The sequence below is a fragment of the Felis catus genome, chromosome B1, assembly GCF_018350175.1.
Source record: "Felis catus isolate Fca126 chromosome B1, F.catus_Fca126_mat1.0, whole genome shotgun sequence".
In the NCBI taxonomy this organism is placed as follows: domain Eukaryota; kingdom Metazoa; phylum Chordata; class Mammalia; order Carnivora; family Felidae; genus Felis; species Felis catus.
In genome coordinates, this window is record NC_058371.1 from 6,248,438 (window position 1) to 6,271,973 (window position 23,536).

Genomic DNA, 23,536 nt, shown 5'->3' on the forward strand with positions numbered 1-23,536 from the left:
CGCTCATTCTGGTCCTCTTACCAGTAATTAGTTTGGGAATATGACTCACTTCTGCCCAATGAGATGCGAAGGGAAGTCTTACTGGGAGGTTTCTGGAAAAAAAAAAAAAGTGTTTTCTCACTCGAGATAGCCCTGGGAAGAAATGCTTCCCTGCTCCTCAGACCTTTGTTATGGCTGGATGTATCTCCTGGAACTGCTGCGGCCTCGGGATGAAGCCAAAGACGGAACCAAAGAGAGGAAGCAGGGGGAGGCCTGCAGATCTTACGGCTTGTTTCCACTGACATCAGAGAGATGTGTGAACGGGGGACAAGCTGTCTCATTTGTTATGCTCCTAGGATCGGCTAGATCATTCGAACAGAGAAATGCATAGCTGCACACGTTTGTCCAAAAAGGCTAGGTTTCACTGTAAATGTGGGTGGTTTCCCCAAGCAGGTTTTTCTTGTCTTCTCTGGAGGAACGATCATCCTCTCTACATCGTGAGATATTTATTACTGCTCCTTTTGTGAAGTCTGTTCAAGTCTTTTGTACTCATTTTTAAAGTTAGTCCTTTCCAATATTAGGGATATAAATTAATGGATATTATTATCCCAGGATACTTTAGTCGCTTAAAAAAAAAAAAGAAAAAGAAGAAGAAATAAAAACAGCATTATTGAGAAGGAAACGGGTTAAATTAGAAGTGTGACAGATAAAACCACAACTCATAATCAATGAGGCATTCTTATGGACTTTGTTAAAAAAATAAAATATGAGGCATTTCACATAGATTTTGGCATGTGCTTTTGTGGCTTTTGGACATGAGTTAAGATTTAGTTAATGTATCAGTGATGAGTCTATGTAGGGAAATAATATAATATACAATGGCTGTCAAACCACAGCAGTTTGGTCTGGAGCTGCGCTTCAATTCTGGTCTTCATTAAGAGTGATTTTCCAATTTTTGAAAACTTTTCTTTTTTTTTGGAGTTTAGTGGTTTTATTTTTCTGTATAAACGTCTTCCTCTTTTTATTTTTTAAGTAAATCCACTGGTCATGATCTATTTATGCTCATTTAAAAAAAGGCACTGACATCTTTCCCAGCATTGATCAGGTTGTGGCTTTCTTTTTCTTTTGTTTTTGTTTTTTGTTTTTGTTTTGTTTTTTTACTGTGTCATTCCAGTTTTTTTGAGTGAGGATTTAACACATTGCAGCAAAATTCCTAGGACACTAGGAATCAGAGACAGCTGAGGAGGGCGGCAGTCTGCCATGTGACCCCTGTGGGTCAAGGATAGAGGCATGTGCCTTTGATTCGAAATAACAGCACCAGCGTGGAAATCCCATGAATTTCCCTGTTCCCCCAAATCTACCCCATTTGTTTCCTAAGGGCGAGATTTGGTGAGCTTTGGGTTATATTTGGAGAAGTTGGTGGAAGGAGCTTCTGTCCCTCCCTGGAACTTAAGTGTGTTGAGCAAGTTTCTCTCAAAAGTCACACCAAAGAGTTCAGGCCCCGAAGCCCATCTTTGTGTCCCCAGCGACTGTCTCGGTTCTGCAGGTGGCAGACTGTGACTAGGACCAGCCCTCCCCTCCCCTGCCCTCCCTCATGCCCTATAGGTCCCCTCCCCCCACCACATACTGTGTGGACTCATAGATGCTTATGTTACTTGCCAGTTTGTATTACGTTGCTGTCACCTGTTTTGGGAGGAGGATGCAGAGATTGTCCCAGATTTAGCCCGTGCAAGCACTCCTTCAAGCTGCCCTTCTGACATGCTCTGTTCTTCTTTGAACAATTCGTCTTCTGTAGAAGGCGAAGATGTTCTCCGCTCATAATTATTTTGTTGGCCCCAGCCCCGTTTCTCCACGGAACGCCATTCCGTGGAGTGGAGAACCGACTGTAAACACAAGGTCTGGCATTCAGCATCTCTTCTGTTCGCGTCACTGTAACGGAACACCATAGACTGGGCGGCTTGTACACAGCAGACATTTATTTCTCACGGTTCTGGGGGCTGGAAGCCCAAGATCAAGATCCAGCAGATTCCGTGTCTGCTGAGGGCCCACTTCCTGGTTCGTAGACAGCTGTCTTCTGTGTCCTCACATGGCCCAAGGGGCAAGGGAGCTCTCTGGGGACTCTCGTATGGGCACCGATCCCACTCAGCGAGGGTTCCAGCCTTATGACCTAGTCACCTCCCACCTCCAGATGCCATCACATTGGTGGATGGGGGACACAAACATACGGAGTTTGGGGACACAAGCGTTGAATCGGAAACAGTGTCCTCATCGCTGTTAGAGCCTCCCTGCCTCCAGTTCTCCACATTCAGAGCCAGGCAATGTGTGCATGTCTAGAGTCAAAGGGGATTATAGTTTTAGAAACTAAGATTGCTGGATAAAGCATCCTAATAAGTGAGGTAATACATGTGTGTTATTTTTTTTTTAACACATTAAGTGTATTGATGAATCAAGAACTTGGTTGTACATTTTCTCTATGCTTGTTTTTTTACTATAAGAATTAGTCTTTTCCAGTATGTAAGTATTCAAAATTGATACTGACACTTTATTGATCACTATCCTTGTATCATTTGAGAACGTTTAGAAAGGTATTCTATTTTTTAGAAGTGTCAAGTCCCTGTAATCCTCCTGATGGAAAACAAATTTCACATAAGGAAAAAAGATACAAGGGAACATAAGTAAGCTATGAAAAGATTAATATAAGAAAATTAAATATTTTTGTCCCATTTTTCTGCAGTAAACCCAGCTTTAGAATATAGAGTTTATCATCAGATTAACAAGGAGATAACAGCAGTATGAAGCAGTATGAAGTATACATCTAGGGAGCTGCGTATTACAAAACCAAAAACAAAACAAAAAAACTTTCACCTCTTGGATTCAGAGTGAGTCTTTCTGAAGACACTTTAATGATGCATTTGCCAGGTATCTAGAGGATAGAATATTCTCAGGAAGTGATTGGAAGACATTTTCCAGAATTTATTTCTTGTCATATTTGATTTGCTCTTTTTTATTCCGTCTGTATTCACAGTTTATATAAACATATGATTCCGGTGGCACCCACGTGTCTAGGTGGCCTTATATTACTGACTCGTGAACATAATCAGTAATCCTGGCAAATGTGCTGATTATTTCATTTCACTTCCTTTTTAGGAAAAGTACTGTTACTGTCACTTATGAAACGGTACCTAAACCCAAAACATTTCAAGGAATGTTTTAGTTTTCATTTTTATTTACTTAATTAATTTTTTTAAGTATGTTTTATTTTTAAAGTGTTTCTCTTTTGTCACTAATAACACAAGTACCTTTGTTTGATTTGACCTCCCCTTGATGTTACTAAAACAAAACCAATCAGACTATTTCCCAAATACTTATGTTTTCTTCCACCACTCACTACTTTAGAACTTCCAGAAAATGCTTTTGTTGAAATTGAGTGCAGCGTTTTATATTTGTGATTTGTTTCTTACTGTTTATTAGATTATGTCATAGGCTTACCTTTCAGTGTTTGCTTTGACTGCTCTTTGGTGCTGTATAGCTGTTCTTGGATAAGTGCTTTTCCTTTTTGAGGTACAGAGCCCTACATTTTCTTTCTCACTGAGCAGCAGTGTTAAAGGTATCACAGAGTAGTTCTTTCTTTTTCTGTAATAGACATTCTGTAAGAGATACCCTGAAATCCTTCAGTGTGGGAGCAGGTGTGATTTGCAGAAGAGTGAGAACATTTCATTTTATATTATTATATTGTAAATAATAAGATTTCAGCTTTTCTTGAGGCTGTCCATATGATTTTATCGTACTTCTTTCATTTCTGAGATCTTCATACTTATAACTAAAATGTTAAGATCTATGCTGTATGTTCACGTTTATTCCCATGTCTGATGAACACAGTTAAACCCATGACCTCCATCCTCTCTCATTGGGCTGGGTTTTTGCATTGGCTTATTATTATATCTTTTGACCTTATGTCCAGTCTTTTCACAATTCTTCCCAAAATGTATCCTCTTTGCTGTCTTAGGGAAGCCTTTCTGATGTTGATCTCATAAGTGACATCTTGTTGAATCCATACAGACTACTCAGAGATTCCCCATGGAGCCCCTTGATTTCATGAATATTTCTTTGCCTATTTGTTCATCCTGTCTAGGGTATCAGGATATCTGTCTGACCCTATCTGCCAAACCCCTTCGCTTGAGAAATTGTTCTGGCTTATTTATTATTTAAAGGTTAAATGGGTATTTAGTATCTTACAGTATTCTTTCTTAGGAATTGGATGATTCTGCTTTCATTAAATAATGACCCAAGGATTTCCTCATCTTTTTATCACTTTTTATTAAAAACTGACCAAAGAGGGGAAACTTGACATTTGAAATTAAAACTTCAGTAGATCTAATGAGACTACTGCTTGAGTAATCACAAACTTTATCAAAACTCTGTTCCCGGGAGTTTAAACAACATGTGCAGAAGAGATAAAAGACAACATGTGCTGGGCAGTTAAGGAGATATGATTTATTTCAGAGCCTGGTGATGTGGAGACCATTCCTTAGGAAGGAACGCTCAGAGCAAAGCAGAAAGCCTGGGTTTGATGGGCAGGTAAGGGTGTCCTTAGGGAGTCTTTGGGAAACGAGCAAGAATGAGGTAGTCTTTCCTGAGTCATGAAGGGAAAAATGTGGTGATGGGTCTTTTCTTGGATTATTGGGGATCAAAGTGGTCCTTGGGGGTCAGCTTTTCCTTCAAACACTGGGGGGGACCTTACCAACCAGCACTATTGTCCAGCAGTACAGAGCTTGGCTTCTATGTTGTCACTGCTACCTCTTGTTCAAAGCGGATACCATTCCTCCCTGAACAAGTCAGAGGCAATCATAGACTTGGAGGCAGACTGGTATCTAGGAAATAGTCTCCGGAGGGCTCATGTTGGTGATGCTTCCATCTGTTGAGAGGCGATGGCAAAGGTCTGCTGTCTTATGGTCCTGGAGATCAAGCATCTTAAAATAAGGATTCCAGAAGTGAAAAGGAATGATATAAATTGGTATAGAAGGCGATAGTATAGTTAAGAGTCAGGAGCTGAGCCCTGAGGGGAACCAGCCCAGTGGGCCCCTGACTTTGGTGGAGGAGCACCTTTCAGCTTTGCCACATGGCAGATTGTCTTGAGGGTGTTGAGCCATTTGCCCACAGGTGTGGTTACCTGTCATCCAAAGGCATGTGTAGCCTGAGCATTGTGCCCCACCTCCCTGTGGCCTGTCCAGAGAGGATCCTGCTCATGTTTGGTCACACAGGCTTCAGTGCTCAGGCCCTCTTCAAACCTGGGCAAAAGGGACAGCTTCGAGGTCACTGGGGTCCAGACAGAGATTGGGACGGTCAGGTGCCAGTTCTTGGTGAGGCCAAATCAGGTGGGGGAAAAATTGGGAACATTAGTTTGAGAGGTTGTAGCCAGACTGTGAAGGAAATTTGGTTAACGATTGACAATTTGGGCAAAGCAACAGGAATGGGGCCAAAATGCAGGTAGGGATGGAAACTGGTTTTTCCACAGGGGAAAAGGAAGTCAAGTGAATCTCTACCAAAAAAAAAAAAAAAAAAAAAAAGGAGTTTTCACATCCGTCAGTTCCCTGCAGCGTACAAAGAGGTGCAAAATAACTCAGACAGTGAACATGGCTAGGATCTGATATCCTGGAATGGTGTAGTGTAAACAATGCATAGTTTCCCACAGAGACAGAGACACAATTTTTTTCCCATAGTCCCTCCTCTAATAATCAAAGAGAGATTATTTATGATCACAGAATAAGACTGGTCTCATTAGATTTATTTACATAGGTGTAGCAAGAATAGTTTGCGGGAAGTTTTCATAAGGGATCTTAGATTGCACATTTAAAAGCCTCTTGGGGCTAAGAAGCCAAGAGCTTGTGCTCAGATTTCACCTTAAGTATCTATACATTTGGGTAAATTCTTTTCTCCTGAGGTCCCCAGCATATCCTCTGGTTCCTGGGCCTGCTACAAAGTGATCGTTCTTGCTGATAAGTAAGTCAGGAACCCCGGAAGCCAGGGACAGGCTGGTTTTCCCAAGAGGACTTTGGCAAGCATTGGTGCCATCAAGTCCACCCTAGTTCCTTAGAAGTGTCTGCTCATTACTGATTCACTGAAGAGTATACTCAAATGTGGTCTTCCAGTCGAGGCCATGGTTGCATCTACAGTTTTTTTCAGTTCTGTCCTGGTAACAAGGAAGACAGATCCTTTTTGAACCTAGGCAAATAATTATACTGCTCTGAAAGTAAGAACGCTAAATAATACTGAGTTCCCAAATTCTCGAGGGGTCAGGCAGGGAGACTCAGATACCGTTTCTAAATGGATCCTTTCTTGTTGCAAAAGCTTCGTTGACCGAACTGTTGTAAGATACAGTGTAAGAAGAGCTGGCACTTCCTTGTATTCAGAGAATAGAACAGTAAAATACTCCAAATAAAAGCCACAACCCCTCTTCCGTAGTTCATTTAGGCCTATGGAATTCATTCTCACTTTGCTTGGTCTTGGGTTAGTAGTCTCATGAAGCCATCTGCTTCCCCACTAGAATTCTGGAAATCCTGACTCAATCCCCTGGCAGGGTCTCAGCGTTGTTTAAAAGACACCATCAGAAGACTGTGCCCAAACTATTTGGCATATTCCTTTTCCATGGCCTGTAAGAGGGTCTTTCTTTTGAAGACAAATCTCTGGCCTCTAGGTGATTGCAAGTGCTGATCAGGAAGCATCAGACTGAAATAATGTGTAGGTGACAAAGTTCTAAATGGCCGTGGCTAACTTATTACTACTAACTCTCAAAAGTAAAAGGTCTGCCGAGAGTGGAATAACGCAGCTGATTGGGAACATTGTTGTATGCAAGATGAAGGCCACCAGAAACAGTACGGTCAACATCTGTAGGCATAATGGCTAGCCCTGCCTTCAGAGAACAGTGGACATTATGTGTGATTATAAAAATGGAAGAACATAATCTTTACAGAAAAAAAAAAAAAACCCTTCAGGTATAACAAAATAATCTGAAGATACACCATGGATATCCTAATTATGTAAATGGAGTAGACCAAAAATATGTCAGGATTGTCAAGAGATTTGCTGGGTCCAGAGTCAGACCTAAAAATCTGTGTGTTTATAACGCTTTACTCACACAAGTGGAACCCGAGGAAGACTGAGTGTCGATTCTGATTTGACAAGTCTATTGACAACTCATCAATAGTAATGTATCACATTGACCTAATGATTTCTAGCACGTCTTCCTGTGGTGGAAGAAAAAAATCCTTGTGATTTTCCAGGTGTATCTGGGAAATCTCAGACAGCTTTTGGATTTGATTTTGAGGAAGGCAAAATAACAAAAGCTGTCAGGAAATTTTGAGCACTTGATTAAGGTAGGACCGTAGGTTACTTAGAAACAATACTTGATTACTTACTTAATTGATCAAAGTGACAAGAAACGATTTTACGAGTAAACACAGAAATCATGTAACTTTAAAATGCCTCACCTTTTTCTTAAATGACTTGATTTCTTAAATACACAAGGAAATAATAAAGTCAACATAAACCATAGAAGGTGATTTTGGTAAAACACAGAATTTTTGTTATGTAAACAAGTTACACAGAAAAATGAATGAATGAATGAATAACACTTTACATTTTATTTTATTTTTAAATGTTTATGTATGTATTTTGTGAGAGACAGAGAATGTGCATGCAAGTGGACGGGGGCGGGGGGAGGGGAGAGGGAGAAGGAGAGAGAGAGAGAGAGAAAGAGAGAGAGAGAGAGAGAGAGAGAATGAGAATATGCCAGGCAGGCTCTGCCCTGTCAGCCCAGAGCCCAACGTGGGGCTCAAGCCCTAGAAGTATGTACACAGTTGTATTTCTTTAAAAGTATTGCTACTTAGTATAAACCACATATTAATTTTAACTTCTAACTAAAATAACTACTTTTTTTTTGAAGACATTTATTTATTTACTTACTGAGGGAGGGAGTGAAGAGTGCACGTGTGCGAATGAAGTGGGGGCAGGCAGAGGGAGGTGGGGGGGGAGAGAATCCCAAGTAGGATCCATGCTTAGCATAGAACCCAACACGGGTTCCATCTCACAGTTGTGAGATCATGACCTGAGCCAAAATCAATAGTTAGACGCTTAACCGACAGCCACCCAGGTGCCCCAAAAAAGTGACTAACTTATAAAATTAGTTACTAAAGTTATTTACTAAAGTAACCACTGGGAAAACTGGGGATGGGTAAATGTACAGCATCACACATCAGCATTTTTATGTATTTCATTGTCTCTATAGCATATAAAAATAAGAATCAAAAGCATATAACCTTAAAATTATGCTTAGTTATTAGAATTTCTGTATTCTTTCTTACTGAGCAATGATTAATGAATATCCATTAATTAACTCAGTTTAGCATCAGATGAAGGTTTTAAGTTACCTAAATGTCTTGGATATTATCTTAAAGATTTAATAATGGTAAAACACAGTCGCTGTTAAGGTAAAACTTGTCAAAATAATGATTCATTTTGGTTAAATACAAATTTACATTTTTCATAATCTTAAACATCATGTAGAAAATAATGCTTACTCGATCACTACGTCTGCATAAGATTAGGAGGACATGCACAAGAAGAATAAAAATGTACTATTTTACTATACTTCTGTCTGGTAACTCAGAGAAGAGATAGCTGTTTTTAATAAAGCAAAAATATTCAGCCAGCATCGTTTGCCAGAGATTTACCAAAATATGTGAACTTGAATTCTTAAAACATTTGGATTTCTAGGAGAATAATTTTTATTTTAATTGTTGAAAATACTGGGAGTTCAATTTCCTTAATTTCTGGAGATTTTAGGAATATTCAATTGACAAGTCCTTCTTCCTAAGCCAGTCACAATATAGCTTCCTTAAGAAATTTTATAATCTCATTTGGTAACACCATCTCATGATGCTTATGTCAAATGTGTAATAATGGCCTTTCTGAATGACATGTATATATGCACGGAGACTCAGGGCATTTAGTTTCAGTTATCGAATTCACTTGTGAAGTGTTGGACTCTTGATTTCGGTTCAGGTCATGATCTCATGATCTCATGGTTTGTGAGTTTGAGCCCCGAGTTGGGCTCTGCATTGATAGCAGGGAGCCTGCTTGGGATTCGCCCTCTCCCTCTCCCTCTCTGCCCTTCCCTTGCATATGCTCTCTCTCTTTCTTTCCAAATAAATAAATAGAATTTTAAAATAAATAAGGGAAGCTAGCACTAGAAATCAAGTAAATACTCAGAATCAAAATCAAGTTCTCACTGTGGTATCAAAAGTCTGGAGCACGGAATCAGGCGCTGGACTCACTGTTGGGTGCATAGATCACCGTCAGGAATGGTGCACAGGGGAAGAAGCAGGAACAATCCCATCTGAGCGAGACACCAAAACTGTGAAAAACAAAATGCACAAGACAATTAAAATCTTTGTATTGAGGGACACTCAGTCGGCTAAGCATCCGACTCTTGATTTTGTCTCAGGTCATGATCTCACGGTTCATGGGATCGAGCCCCATGTTGGGTTCTGTGCCGACAGTGGGGAATCTGCTTGGGATTCTCTCTCTCCCTCTTTCTTTGCCCCTCTCCCATGTGCATGTGTCCATTCTCTCTCTCTCTCTCTCTCTCTCTCTCTCTCTCTCTCTCTCTCTCTCTCTCTCAAAATAAATAAATAAATAAACATTTAGAAAGATACTTGTATTCAGACTGTTGTTATAGGGGCTATCTTCATTAATGACAGTGTCACAAAGAAGAGGAAGGGGCCCAGGGTTTTACACGTGCAGGTGAACTGGGGAGCCATTAGCAAGTCTTAAGGTCATCATGATGAGGATGGCAAGGTTCTTATTTGAGTCTCTGAGGAAGCGTTGTGGTGCATCCTGTTAAAAAACAAAATTCAGCTGAGTAATATTGAAGATCTGATGGGCTTTCCTGAATCCAGCAGCATCTGGCAAGAAGATGGGAGCCACCAAGGAGTTGAACAAAATGGAAAGTTTTTATAAGAAGGATTGTAGGGCAAAGAAGTTACTGGCAAAACAAAAGAAACAATTGCTTCAGGCAAGATCACCTTCTGCAGATAACCTTCTCCCTTCCAGGTATGGAGAAGGCTCACTGGCAGATTACCTCACCCATGCTGGTCAGAAAATTCCTGACAGATGGTTAACACTGCATTTCTGGGGGAGGTTGAAACTGCTGTTAGGTTGAGTATTATTAGTGTGGTTTGGTGATTTGGCCTGACTCAAGTGATGCCATTTTGGGCCTGTGGTCTTCTTTTTAACAGCCCCGTCTTGTAGCATGAGAGAGAAGGGTGGTCCTTTGTGTTATGCTTTTTTCCGAACACAAAAGGGTGGGAAGATTTTTTTAACCTGTGCTCTGTGTTCTGGGGCACAGGGCACAGGTGAAGTTCAACTTTGTCTTGGGGAATCAACTTGTCATAGAATAGGGATGCATCTTACAGGACAGGTAAATGCAGGTCTCAGTTGTAAAGAATCGTTAGATAATTTTTCAACACTGAATGTGGTTGGTTCTAATAAGCGTTAGCTGGTCTTTTCCAATGATGGTAAACAAAGGCTTACTGATTCTCATTAGATTTGTACACCGAGAATATCACCTTCCATAGAGACTTGATGGTCGGGGAGGGGGGTGGGACAGGTTGGTGGAGCATCGGGTTACCATCATGGAAGAGAATATGGTGGCCAGACTTTGTCCCTGCTTTGATTACCATCGGCGCAACGGGGCACGTAGCCAAGGTTACATCAATAAATGGTTTGAGAAATGGTTTGTATTCTCACGAAATGACATACTGTGAAGGTTATAACTTACAGAACTGCTAGCATTAATAGTTACTTTTGACAGAATTATTAACCGTGTGGCAACCCTGTGAGTACTTCATTATCTCATGTCTTAGACAAGACCCATGAGGTAAGGGCAGGCCAGGCGCCCTGTCAGGGATGGAGACAGCAGCAAGTGAGCTGCAGGAAGAGGTCCTGAATTACAGCTGATCCTATTTCTTGTACTTCACATACTCTTTTTGCATAATTGATTCTTAAAAAACATTCTATGGATTTTCCAGTAGTAGCCTTCTAAGAAGTTGAAAAATACCTGGCTTTCATATATCTGGATGCTTTTTCAGCTCCACAGAACAAGAAAGACCTTATAAAGTACCTTGATTTGAGTTGTTCTCCTGCTGGTTCTTGTGTGCCTTGCCAGTTAAATATGGACCAGAATAATATTTTAAAAAATTTATTATGGACACTTTTAAAGCATGGTATTATTTTGAGAGAGAGGGATTGAGTGCATGCACAGGCATGCAAGTGGTGGAGGGGTAGGGAGAGAGCAAGAAGAGAATCCTAAGCAGGCTTCACTCTGTCAGTGCAGAGCTGGATGCAGGGATCAATCTCACGAACCGAACCATGAGATCAAGACCTAAGCTGAAACCAAGAGTCGGAAGCTTAACCAAATGAGCCACCCAGGCACCCCTGATCTCAACCAGTATTTACACGGGAGCAGCAAGAGTGTTTGTTGGCCTTCTGGGGGAGGCTTTCTAGAATCTAGAACCACAGTGGGGTGCCTGGATGGCTCAGTTGGTTAAGTGTCCGACTTCGGCCTAGGTCATGATCTTGCAATTTGTGAGTTCGAGCCCCACATCGGGCTTTGCGCTGACAGCTTGGAGCCTGGAGCCTACTTCAGATTCTGTGTCTCGCTCTCTCTCTGCTCCTCCCCTGTTCATGCTCTGTCTCTCTCTGTCTCTCAAAAATAAATAAATGTTAAAAAAAAAATTAAAAAAATCTAGAACCACGTTATATTGAACAAATAAAATCACCTTCTGTCTGAACATTTTCATAAGTGATTTCAGATTGGTCTTTGTTTCCCTCTGTTATTTGCTACCCCAAGGTTAAATACCAAGACAACTCTCCACCAAATTTTGTCCACAGTACCCATAAATTTAGGTGGATTTCTCTTCTTGATGTCCTTGATGTATCCTAAGGGCCTTGCTCTTTCAGGAAGAGACCTTCCACAGCATCTGTGAGGCTGGGACTCTAAGCCAGTTCCAGGACAGTTTGCCCAGGAGGTCTTTGTGGGCATTGACTCCCTGCGTAAAGCCAGTCTTAGCTCCTTCACAGAGGCTAGCCAGACCTGACAGAGCATCATTGTCAAATATGACATTGTAGGCAAGGCCCGGTTTCATAACCAGGGTTTCCACTTATATTCTGGTAAGATGGAAAACATATTCTAAAACTGTATTGCCATGGAAAGCAAAGGGACTTAGTAGAAGGTTCCAAATTTTGAGGCAATCTTTGAAAATCAGGCATTATTTTATCACAGTTTGCAAAAGCATTGCCTACTATATTCTTCTGAATTACAGATAGCTTAAGAAGGAAGGGAAGGGGCTTCTTTATTCATAAAACAGAACATTAAAGCAATATCAACAATATTCTAAGTCACCAAGCACACGAAGTTTCTCTCATCCACTCATTTAGTCCTAGGTAGTTAGTTCTGTTCTGTGGGACCTTGAGTTTGCCTCTTAAAAGCTGTCTGCTGTTGACCATACAGGGGTCTGGGAATCCTGACTAGCCTGATAGTCTGGTCTGAGAGCTAACTAAGCAACGTCGTGACGTCATGAGAAGCCCGTTTATTCTGTGAAGCATCAGTAGTTGAATTACTTGGTATCTTCTTTTTCCATAGGGTTCTGAGAAGTTCTGGGTTGGGGTCTCAAGTTCTGCCACTAACTTATTACAGAGCCATTCAGTGAGCATCAGGGGAAAACAAAACTATGTGTAGGCTTAAAATTGCTGATGTTGAGTTACTGCTCATAATTTTCAAATGTGAAGAGTCTGATGTGATGTAAGAGTAATGTTACTGACAGGAAAATCTGGTGGTTTTATGGCAAGTGAAACAAAATAATAAAATGATTACCAAAAAATTAAGCAAAATTTCTTTAAGGAAAGCGACTAAACCAATTTTCAAAGAAGTCAGTAAGTATTATCTTTGCTGTAAAAAATATTAAAAAGGGCATTTATTTGTGAAAGTGATGCAGGCAGGCCCGGTCTAAGGACCCAGAGGGGGTCCCACAGGACCAGCCAGGAGGGTCCCCGCTGCACACAGGATAGAAATCAAATGTGAGCCAGCAGAAGGTGAGAGCAGACTTTATGGACCGTAGAGAGAGAGTGCAGATACAGACACAGTGTCTGGGAGACTCAGAAAAGGAATGGGGAGGACATCTCGTCCTTGCTTGAAGTCTGGGATTTCTGTTGAGGATGCTGGTCTGGGGTGCGTGTCCTCTCAGACATCCAGGAACTGGTTAGAACAAAGTGTAGTATAATGTTCCTGAGACACAGTAAATACACTAAGAACATGCCAGAATTATCAAGAGATTTAGTAAGCCTGAATTAGGTCCCGGACATCTATATTTTTATTTAGAGAATATATCATGGATAAGTCTACATCCCCAACTGAAAGCCATTGGTCTACTAGATGCTCGATTTAAGTTACAGAAACAAGACCCTCACCAAATTAGCAACTTTTTTTAAATGTTTTTATTTATTTTTGAGACAGCATGAGCAGGGGAGGGGCAGAGAGAGAAGGAGACACAGAATCTGAAGCAGGCTCCAGGCTCTGAGCTGTCAGCACAGACCCTGACGCGGGGCTCAAACTCACAAGCTGTGAGATCATGACCTGAGCTGAAATCGGACACTTAACTGACTGAGCCACCCAGGCACCCCCAAATTAGCAATTTAATAACAAATTACAACACTGTACAATTGTCTGATAGCAGCATAGTAGAGACTAGAATACCCCAAATAGAAGAAAACTCAACACAGGCAACCATCTGGCCAGTGTTTTCCCTGAAGGTAAAAACATTATGGACAGTAAGGCCAATAACTAGTATCAAGGATTTTCTCCAAAGCCTATGATTTCTGAAATATTTTTATGTGTAGCATTGTACCTATTAAATGTTCACCTAGACAGGCTGAGTGGCCCTTCTGATTTCACAAGAATCGTTAACAACAGTGACACAATAAACCTGGTTACCCCCCAGTTCTCTTATAAGAAAAAAACGTATTTTCTTGATTTCCAGGGATTCTTTGAGAAATCTCAAGGATAGTTTTAGGTGCAAATGATATCCTTAAAGTTTTATTTTTATATATTTAAGATCCAAGGCAAAAATCAAAAAAGTTACCGGACGAGGTTCACACAAATGTTTAAGATAGGATCATGAGTGCTCGAGAACCAATACCAGATAAGTTATTTAATCAAAGTGATAAGAAAACACTTAAAAATAAGCATAGACTGTAACCTAAGTGAGCAAACTTTATTTTATTAATCACTGGCATCAAACAGTCAACATGAAAGGGAGACGATTACTCTGTTACAACACAGTCTTTGCTCTCTAATTAGGCAGATTATGTGGAAAATTAAGACTGGTCATTCACATTGCATAGGCAAAGGGGTAATCAGTAACCAAAACACAGCCTGTCTACATCAGGCATGATTGACTAAAATTGTAACACATTTTGGGCTTTCCTTCAGACTCAAGTATTATAAACTAAAGCAAGTTAAGTGAACTTTCCAAGTTTTGTTCTTCAATATGCCTTTTCTTATCCTGTGGCAGACTGACGCATTAAGCACAGAGCTGTGTTCATGTGGTCACAGCAATTTAATAGTAACACTGAGATGCTATTTCTGTTAACAGGCAATGCGTTCTTGCTATCTTTAAGTACATCAATAAATATTGTTAAAGCTTTTCAGTTTCAATTTCTATGAGGTTAAATATCGATAGCCATAATCCACATAAACAAAGGCTCTTTGGGTTCCTCAGTAAATCCCAACAGTATAAAGTATATAAACTATATAATAGTATAAAGGAGTCCAGAGACCATAAAACTTGAAAACCACTGCTTTAAGAGATATAAAATTACTTCTTCTTTTTTTTTTTTTTTAAAAACAGACATATGCACGATTGTATTCCTTTGTCAGTATTACTCTTAGTGTAAACTTAACCATTCATATTAATTATATTTTTTAGCCAAAGTAACCAAATTCTATTTCATAGATAACTGGGGAGAATAACTGAGAAATGTCCATCTCACCCAGGCAAGTTAGCAGACCAGCAAGGCATCGATTACACTGTCCTACTGCTGTGTCTCCTTTACACCCTTTTAAAGTTGCAAAAATGAACAAGTTCATTGGCACGACCCAAAGACAGAGCTTCTGTATAACGTAAAAAAATAAGCAAAGATACATAAAAAATTAGAACTACATATAGTAATCAGTATTTCGGTATTCTCTTATAAATTACTGAGTTCTCCAACAATTTTTAAATTAATATCCGCCCAAGGTTTATGTTAACCTAATATTAAAAGATAAACTGAAGCACCTTAAAATTTTTAAGAGGTTATTTGAGCAAAATTTGATTTGAATCAGGCACCGCCAAACTGGAGGTGGTTAGGGGTTCTCCCCTGCCATAAGCTAGGGAAAATACTTATAAAGAAGAGGTGGAATCAAAGCAAGAAAATTATTCCATTGGCTGTAGGTTAAGCGGTTGTCTCATATGGGAAAACTTAGTTGGCTCTTCCGGATTGGTTGTTTTTAGGTTTTGATTTCTTAGCCTTAAGGCATTTATAGGCTCCCATTCTGGTTTGCTTATGTAGGTTACTAGAGCTTTAAAGCCACCTTAGTCTAATGGCCTCCTTGTTTAATTAATTTAACACTAAAGATCCTGGAAATTATCTTCATGCTGACATGTTACTAAACACGATTAGTATTGATGTAAAAAGTTTGTTAGAATAATGATTTGTCACAAATTTAGTTTTTATAATCTTAAGCATTATATAGGAGTAATCTTATTTTATCTGACCAATAAACCTAAGTCTAGGAAAAATAAACCCAAGTAGAATAAAATGTATGTTTATATTATACTTAACATGGATGATTCAGATAAGACATAACTGTTTTCATTAAGTGAAACTTATTAAACTAATATTAATTTCCAAACATATTAACTGTGTGAATTTGAATTCTTAAAATATTTCAGTTAGTTACAATTTCAGCCACTGGTCAAGAATAAAGACAGAAATACTAAAACCTGTCTAGATTTCAAAGAGCTATTCTCCTTCCTTGTGGGAATGAAAGTCTTAATTGATTTTTAGCTCCAAAACGGGCAAATGAGCAAAGACTGATAAACCCAGTCCTCTATGGTCTCTTACCAAAAAAGAATAAATCTCTATAATCCATTCATTAATTTATATAGAACACTAAGTAGACCATAAAACGAAATTCCTAAGCATTGCTTCCACCAATGGAGAATAATACATTCCTTAATGAAACAAAACAAAACAAAAGCTAGTAGAGAGGAAAATTGAAATTAGAGAAACAGAGAGTCAGCAAAGTTCTGTTGCCACTTGGCATTCAGCTTTGGAAGCCAATAATAAATGTTCCTGGACTAAAAGCTTCCTGTGGAGTATTCTCCGGTGATGAAGATTAGCTACTTCTGTCAGATGAATCTATTGGGCATCTTGGTGGAAAACCTGCATAACTGTTAAAAGATATCTTCTTAAAGGTACATCATAACTTTCTCACTCACAGAAAATGAATATGTGTTAAAGATTTTATTTAACTCATTAGTTAATGATGAGACAGGAAAGTTGTTTTATCCTCTTTGGAGGAGAATCCACAGAGCGGACGTGCTAATGGACCATGAGGAGTGCTGACGTGGCTTTGTTAACAGATCCAAAGTGGCTTTGTCAGGAGTGGGAGAGGGAAGTCAATTGAGCATCCACTGGAGGGAATTTGCATTTCTACAGATAAGAATATTTGCATCACTATCAATTTTCTACAACTAATAGAGTTGTAAAATAGCTCAAAGACCATGAAAGGCATGAGCCCCATAGGAGCAGACAACCCTGAGGGTGTGTGTGCTGAACAACTCATAGGTAGGTGTCCCCTAAAGATACCCGGTAATCTTTTGTTCCATTTTAAAGTATTTCACAGGGTTTTTCCTCCAGCCTTGATTCTGCAACTAACTCTTTTTACTTTATCATATATTTCTCCACCCATTAACCATCTTATGTTGTTATTCATCTTTGAAGAAGTTGCAGATACCAATCCATATTGTTATTTAAGGAGCTTCCTTAAAAGCTTTCCTTAAATCAAGGGAATTATATTGGGTATATTTCCTAATACCTAATTTATAAGAACAGATAAGTAACTATGCTTAATGATAACATGGCTGCATTTCAGGCCAGAACCATTTGTCACACCAACCTGAACATGTGCTGTCTGTCATGGCACTTGTGATCATTGTACACGAGGGAGAGCTTGTCTCTTGTAGGTTCTGTGGCTGGACTGTGTAAATGAACCTTTCATCCTCTAGATTCCATATCACATATCTACAAGTCAGTTTTTTGTGGGTTTTTTTTGTTTTGTTTTTGTTGTTGTTTTTTTTGCCTTCTGTGTATTTTTTTCTCTGCACTTAGACTTTTATTCTGGGGTTTGAGTTTCTTTATATACAACTGTTTTTCTCCCTTGGCTGAGGATGAAAGGTACTATCAGGCTTATGGTTGACTTAACTGTCCAACCTTCCTTCACTCAGACTTAATAGGGGTCATGTCCATGGTTTTCCCTTTTTGAGTGGTATTAATAGAATAGATTAATAGATTATATTCATATATTCATGTGTATGAAGTATGTGTGTACTTCCCATTTTATATTCATCTATTTATGATAAATAGTAAACTAATATTATTTTGAGTGCTTACTGTCCAGTAGTCACTGTTCAAGTTACTGGGGGATTTTAGCCGGGAGATGATTTAAGTAGCTTTCACGGTAATCCATGTGAGATGATGGAATATTTCAAGTGGCGTAGATGTATCCATGTTCTGATACATGTGCACGGTTGAGTTGATGGGATGAATCAATGGATTGGATGTGGGGTGTGAGAAAATAATGATGAGTGAGCGATGATAAAAATGTTCTTGAGCAGGAGTAGAAATAGCATTAAACCAATGAAGCTATAGAAGGAGTGGGCTTGGGAGAGAAGATCAGTAATTTAATTGTTTTCTGCTATTGTGAGAGAAAATATATAATATAAAATTTGCCTTTTTAACCTGTTTAAGTGTACAGTTCAGTGACTGTGTTCAGTGTTGTGCAGTCAACATCACTGTCTACTTCCAAAACATTTTCTTCACTTCAGAATAAAACTCTGAACTCATGAAGCAATAACTTCCCATTCCCTCCCACCCCCCGGCCTCTGGTAACCTCTATTCTACTTTGTGTCTCGACTAAGTTACCTATTCTAGATATTTTATATAAGTAGAATCATACAATATTTGTCTTTTACGTCTGACTTTTTTTCAATTAGTGTAATGTTTTCAAGAGTCATGATATAGTATGTATCAGAACTTCAGTACTTTTTATGGCTGAATAATAATTTGCACCGCGTGTAAAACCAAATTAACTTTATCCATTCATCGATTGTTGAGCACAGAGGCTATACCCACCTTTTGGTTGTTGTGTATAATGTTATAATGACAATTCTCACACAAGCATCTGAGTCCATGTTTTCAATTCTTTTTGGTATATACCTAGGAGTAAGTTTGTTGATTGTATGGTAATTCTGTGTTTAACTTTTTGGAGAACCACCGAACAGTTTTCCACAATAGTGGCATCACTTTTTGTCAACGTTAGTTATTTTTCATGTTTTTTTTTTTTAAATTGTAGCCAACCTAGTTAGGCAGGAAAGGATATCTCACTGAGGGGTATCTCATTTTGTTTTGGATTTCCCTAATTAGTGATGTGGAACACCTTTCCATGTGCTCATTGTCCATTTGCTTTTTTTCTTAGAAGAAATGTCTATTCACGTTATTTGCCCATTTTTAAAATGAGTTGTTTGTCCTTTTATTTGCTGAGTTGTAGGAGTTCTTTATATATGCTGGATATTAAACCCTTGTCTGATACAGGATTGGCAGATTTTTTTTCTCCTACCTGTGGGTTATATTTTCATTCTCTTAATAGTGTCTTTTGATGCATAAAAGTTTTAAATTTTGATGAAGTCCAATTTATTTTTTTCATTTTGCCTGTGATTTTGGTGCCGTATTTAAGGAACTATTGCCAATCCAGTGTCATGAAGATTTCCCTTGTTTTCTTCTAAGAGTTTTTTTTTTTTTTATAGCTTTAGCTCTTAAATTTAGGTTTTTGATCCATTTTGAGTTAATTTTTGTATGTGGTATAAGGTAAAGGTCCAGAGGCGCCTGGGTGGCTCAGTTGGTTAAGCGTCTGACTTCAGCTCAGGTCATGATATCATGGTGTGTGGATTCGAGCCCCGCATCGGGTGCTGACAGCTTAGAGCTTAGAGCCTGCTTCAGATTCTGTGTCTCCCTCTCTCTCTCCTCCCTCCCCCACTCGTGCTATGTATCACTCTCTCTTAAAAAATAAATAAACATTAAAAATTTCTTTAAAAAAATAAGGTGAAGGTCCAACATCATTCTTTTGTATGTGGTCATCTAGTTCTCTCAGCACCGTTTGTTGAAGAGACTGTTCTTTACATATGAATGGTCTTGCCACCTTTGTCAAAAATCACTTGACCTTAATGACACCTGGTTGAGGATCCAACTTCAGCTCTGGTCATGATCTCATGGTTCATGGGTTCAGACCCCGTGTCAGGCACTGTGCTGACAGCTCAGAGCCTGGAGCCTGCTTTGAAGTCTGTGTCTCCCTCTCTCTCTCTCTCTCTCTGCTCCTCCCCTGCTTGCATTTTCTCTCTCTCTCTCTCTCTCTCTCTCTCTCTCTCTCTCTCTCTCCCTCTCCCTCTCCCTCTCCCTCTCCCTCTCCCAAAAATAAACAAACATTAAAAAAAAATTTTTTTTAATCATTTGACCTTAGATGTTTAAGTTATTTCTGGACTGTCAATTCTGTATCCATATGTTCTCATGTCAATACCATACAGTTTTGATTACTGTAGTTTTGTAGTAAGTTTTGAAATTGTGAAGTGTTGGACTTCTAGCTTTGTGTTTCTTTTTCCAGATTGTTTGGGCTATTTGGATTTTCTTGGAGTGCCATATAAACTTTGGGATGTTTTTCCATTTTTACAAAGTGTTAAGTCTACTTTAGATAGTCTTGTCATCTTATAGCATTAAGTCTTCCTGTGCAGGACCGCAGGATGTCTTTCTGTGTATTTAGGTCTTTTTAAATTTCTTTCATCAATGTTTTTTTAAATTTTCACTGTACATTTTTTTTTAATTTTTTTTTCAACGTTTATTTATTTTTGAAACAGAGAGAGACAGAGCATGAACGGGGGAGGGGCAGAGAGAGAGGGAGACACAGAATCGGAAACAGGCTCCAGGCTCTGAGCCATCAGCCCAGAGCCCAACGCGGGGCTCGAACTCACGGACCGCAAGATCGTGACCTGGCTGAAGTCGGATGCTTAACCGACTGTGCCACCCAGGCGCCCCTCACTGTACATTTTTTTTGTGTCTCTTTTATTAACTTTATTCCCAAGTATTTTATTCTTTTGGATGCTATTATCAATGAAATTGTTTCTTAATTTCCTTTTCTTAGTGTTCATTATCCATATATAAAAATACAACTGATTTTTGCACACTGATTTTTTTTATAGTACATCTTTGCTGGATTCATTTATGAGTTCTCACAGTTTTTCTGGGTTCTTTAGAGCTTTCCTCATATAAGATTATCTCATTTATGAATAGAAATAGCTTTATTTCTTTTCCGATTTGGATGTCTTTTGTTTTATTTCATTTTTGTTGCCTAAGTGCCTGGCTGGAACGATACCTTAGTTTTGGACATGTTAAATCTGAGATCCTTGTTAGACCTCCAGATGAACTTCCTTCCCATGTAGGTGGTAGAATATTTGAGTCTGGGCATCAGGGAATAGTTCTGTGCTAGAGATACAGTATTGGGAACCACCAGCATGCAGCTAGTATGTAAAACCCTGAGGCTGTACGAAAGATCGCCTGGAGAATGAGTACAGGTAAAGAAGGGCAAAGCCGTGGAGAGGAAGCCTCGCATTGTAGAAGTCAGGAGGATTTCCTTTTCCCTTCCCCTTCGTTCCTTGGGATACTTCCCCCCACAGATGACACTCTCCTGGCATCGCTTGGATGGTTCTACAGAGGAAAGTAGATGCCGTGGAAGGGGCGCTTCTTGGATTTTATTTGGTGCTGGTCACATCACTACGCCTGCATAGTTTTCATTCAAGGATAACACTGAAGATCGTGATTAGGTTTCAGCCAGAATCTCCCTTGGTGATCAGAGACACCCACAGAGAGGCTTCTGAGTCTCCAGACTCAGCCCACAAAGTTGTGCTACAGTGGTTCCCTTTGTATCCCAAACAGATGAGAGTTACAATAGACTATTCTGCAAGGGTAACTGAAAAGAGATTGCAGTCATCTCTGAGTTAGCACGTCTGCCACATCTCTGAGTTCTCCATCGAGTGTCTTTGTGATCCGGGTTATCTCTTCATTCTCCTTCCTCCACCTTCCCCAGATATACCCACACAGTACAGGCCCCTTTGACTCCATGGTGTGTGTCCACACGGGGTCCTCTGAATGCCTCGCTTATTCGCCTGGTCCCTCAAGACACAGTACGTGTACAATGGTTAGTTCATGGTTACAATACATAGTGGGTTGCGTTTGAAATACATCAGTTACAAAAATGTATAAATAATGTGAGTTCATTTTTGTTTTTTTTGAAAAATTATATATACACACCCTCCCACGGAAAGAACATTTGGCAGAGTATATACCCAATTATTAAACAATAGTCATTTTTCTCACTGGTGGAATTACTGGGGAATTTTTCTAATGATATATTTCCAAAGCGTTGAATATGTATATATTTTGCTGTCAGCATGCTTTTCTTATGTAAATAAAAAAAGTATTTAAAAACTCATTAAAAAAAAACCTTTACACTTCCAGTTAATAGCAGATGCTGACCCATAAATAAGCGATGCCTTTTTATCTGAGCTTCTCTGTGCAAGAGGTTAAAGCATTTGATTGACCAGCGCAACAGGAACATAAGTGTTACTGTGTGTGCACCACCTAGGCAAGGAAAAATGGCTCTTCGACCTGTAAAAAATGCCTTTCTTACTCTCACCCTCCTTGCACGTCTATAAGCAGGATGGCATCTTTGGTGGTCTGCCAGCTAACTAGTAGAATGGACTTCTGGAGGGAAGCCTTTTTCCCCCTCTCCTTTTCTACCTCATGCCCTGGATTATTTTGGATTGATTTGGGGATAAGTAACTGACTTTCTATCTCTTGTGCTGTTTTTTTTTTTCCAGGAATATAAAGTTTTTTTCTTTTGATATATGCTTAAATGTTTATTTTTAAGTGATGTAACTTTTCAAAAAATGTATTAAAGTAAATTTCTGTGGGAAAAAATGTTTTTTACATTTCTGACTGTTTTTTGTTCCTTCTCTTTTGAAATCTCTAGCCAACAAGAACATTAGTCATGACAAGCATGCCATCTGAGTAAGTACTCCTTGTTTTGATAACTTTCTACTCAATGTAAAATTTTGGATTTTTCTTTCGTATTCTGTGATGCTGTGCTTGTAACACAGCTCGTAGCATTGCACTATGTTGCTTTTACTCTATATAATTGATATTGGCATAAGAAGAACCCTGGAAATAAGAGACTATGAACAGTTTAGCAGTGAAGACTTTTGGAGTTGTTTAGATAGCATTAAGAGGTATTACAGTATTTTGCTTTTCTTCTTGCTTGCTTCATATCTACGGGCTCTGTGTGTCCATGACTTTTACCCCATGAAAGTTCAGTAAATGGAGCATCGCTCGCTGACTCCCTCACAGTTCTTAAAGAAACACTTTGGTGGGAAGCTCTCTACCACTATATTAAAGCCGCTATCTGCACATTTTGTGAAAAGAGTTAATAGCTTGTTGGCACACTCTTATCGTCTTCCTTAAACATGTAACACAATATATAGCACATCCAACAAAAATATAGCACCATATTCTTTGTAGCAGATTTTTGAATTCCTGTCTAAAGGGGAAAACCATAGGTTTTGTTTTGTTTTCGTTTTTTTTATCAGTCATAGGTTTTAAGGTTTGAAGACATTCATCAAAATATTGGGACATTTCAATGAACAGTTGCCTGCAAAAAAGTGTATTCTTGCAATACTTTCTGTTGCAGGGTCCTTTTCCTACCCATGGCATGTGAAATTAAAAGGACTGATTGTTCAAACACCTTACATTAGCTACTGGAAAAAGAGCACAGTCAACAATGTTGGCTAATCTCTTATGAAGTATACTGAGCATTCTACATAGTCTAATACGGGAGTGAAAATTGAGAATGGTAGGTGTAGTATCTTTAAAAGTCTGTAGTTTTGCTCCCAGGATAAAACATACTAGTAAATAATCATTTTCTCAATCAAAGTTTTGAAAATGAAAGTTTTCATTCAGGCCATATTCTCTTTTTACTCCCCCCCCCCCCCCCCCATATACTTCGTGTCTGAAGCTAAGAGCAAAACCTAGACGTTCTGATACCACACTGATTAGCCGTGTCTCGAAGAGACACTTG

The 23,536-nt window shown here is 39.2% G+C and overlaps 1 protein-coding gene across 7 annotated transcripts in view; it reads left to right on the forward strand.

Annotated features, from left to right (window-relative positions):
- Positions 1-23,536, forward strand: part of MCPH1 (microcephalin 1) — a 271,189-nt gene that overhangs the window by 80,816 nt on the left and 166,837 nt on the right. For all 7 annotated transcript variants that reach the window (XM_045055128.1, XM_045055125.1, XM_045055126.1 and 4 more), the window contains 1 exon segment: positions 22,436-22,473. In XM_045055128.1, coding sequence (XP_044911063.1) covers positions 22,436-22,473 — 38 coding nt within the window.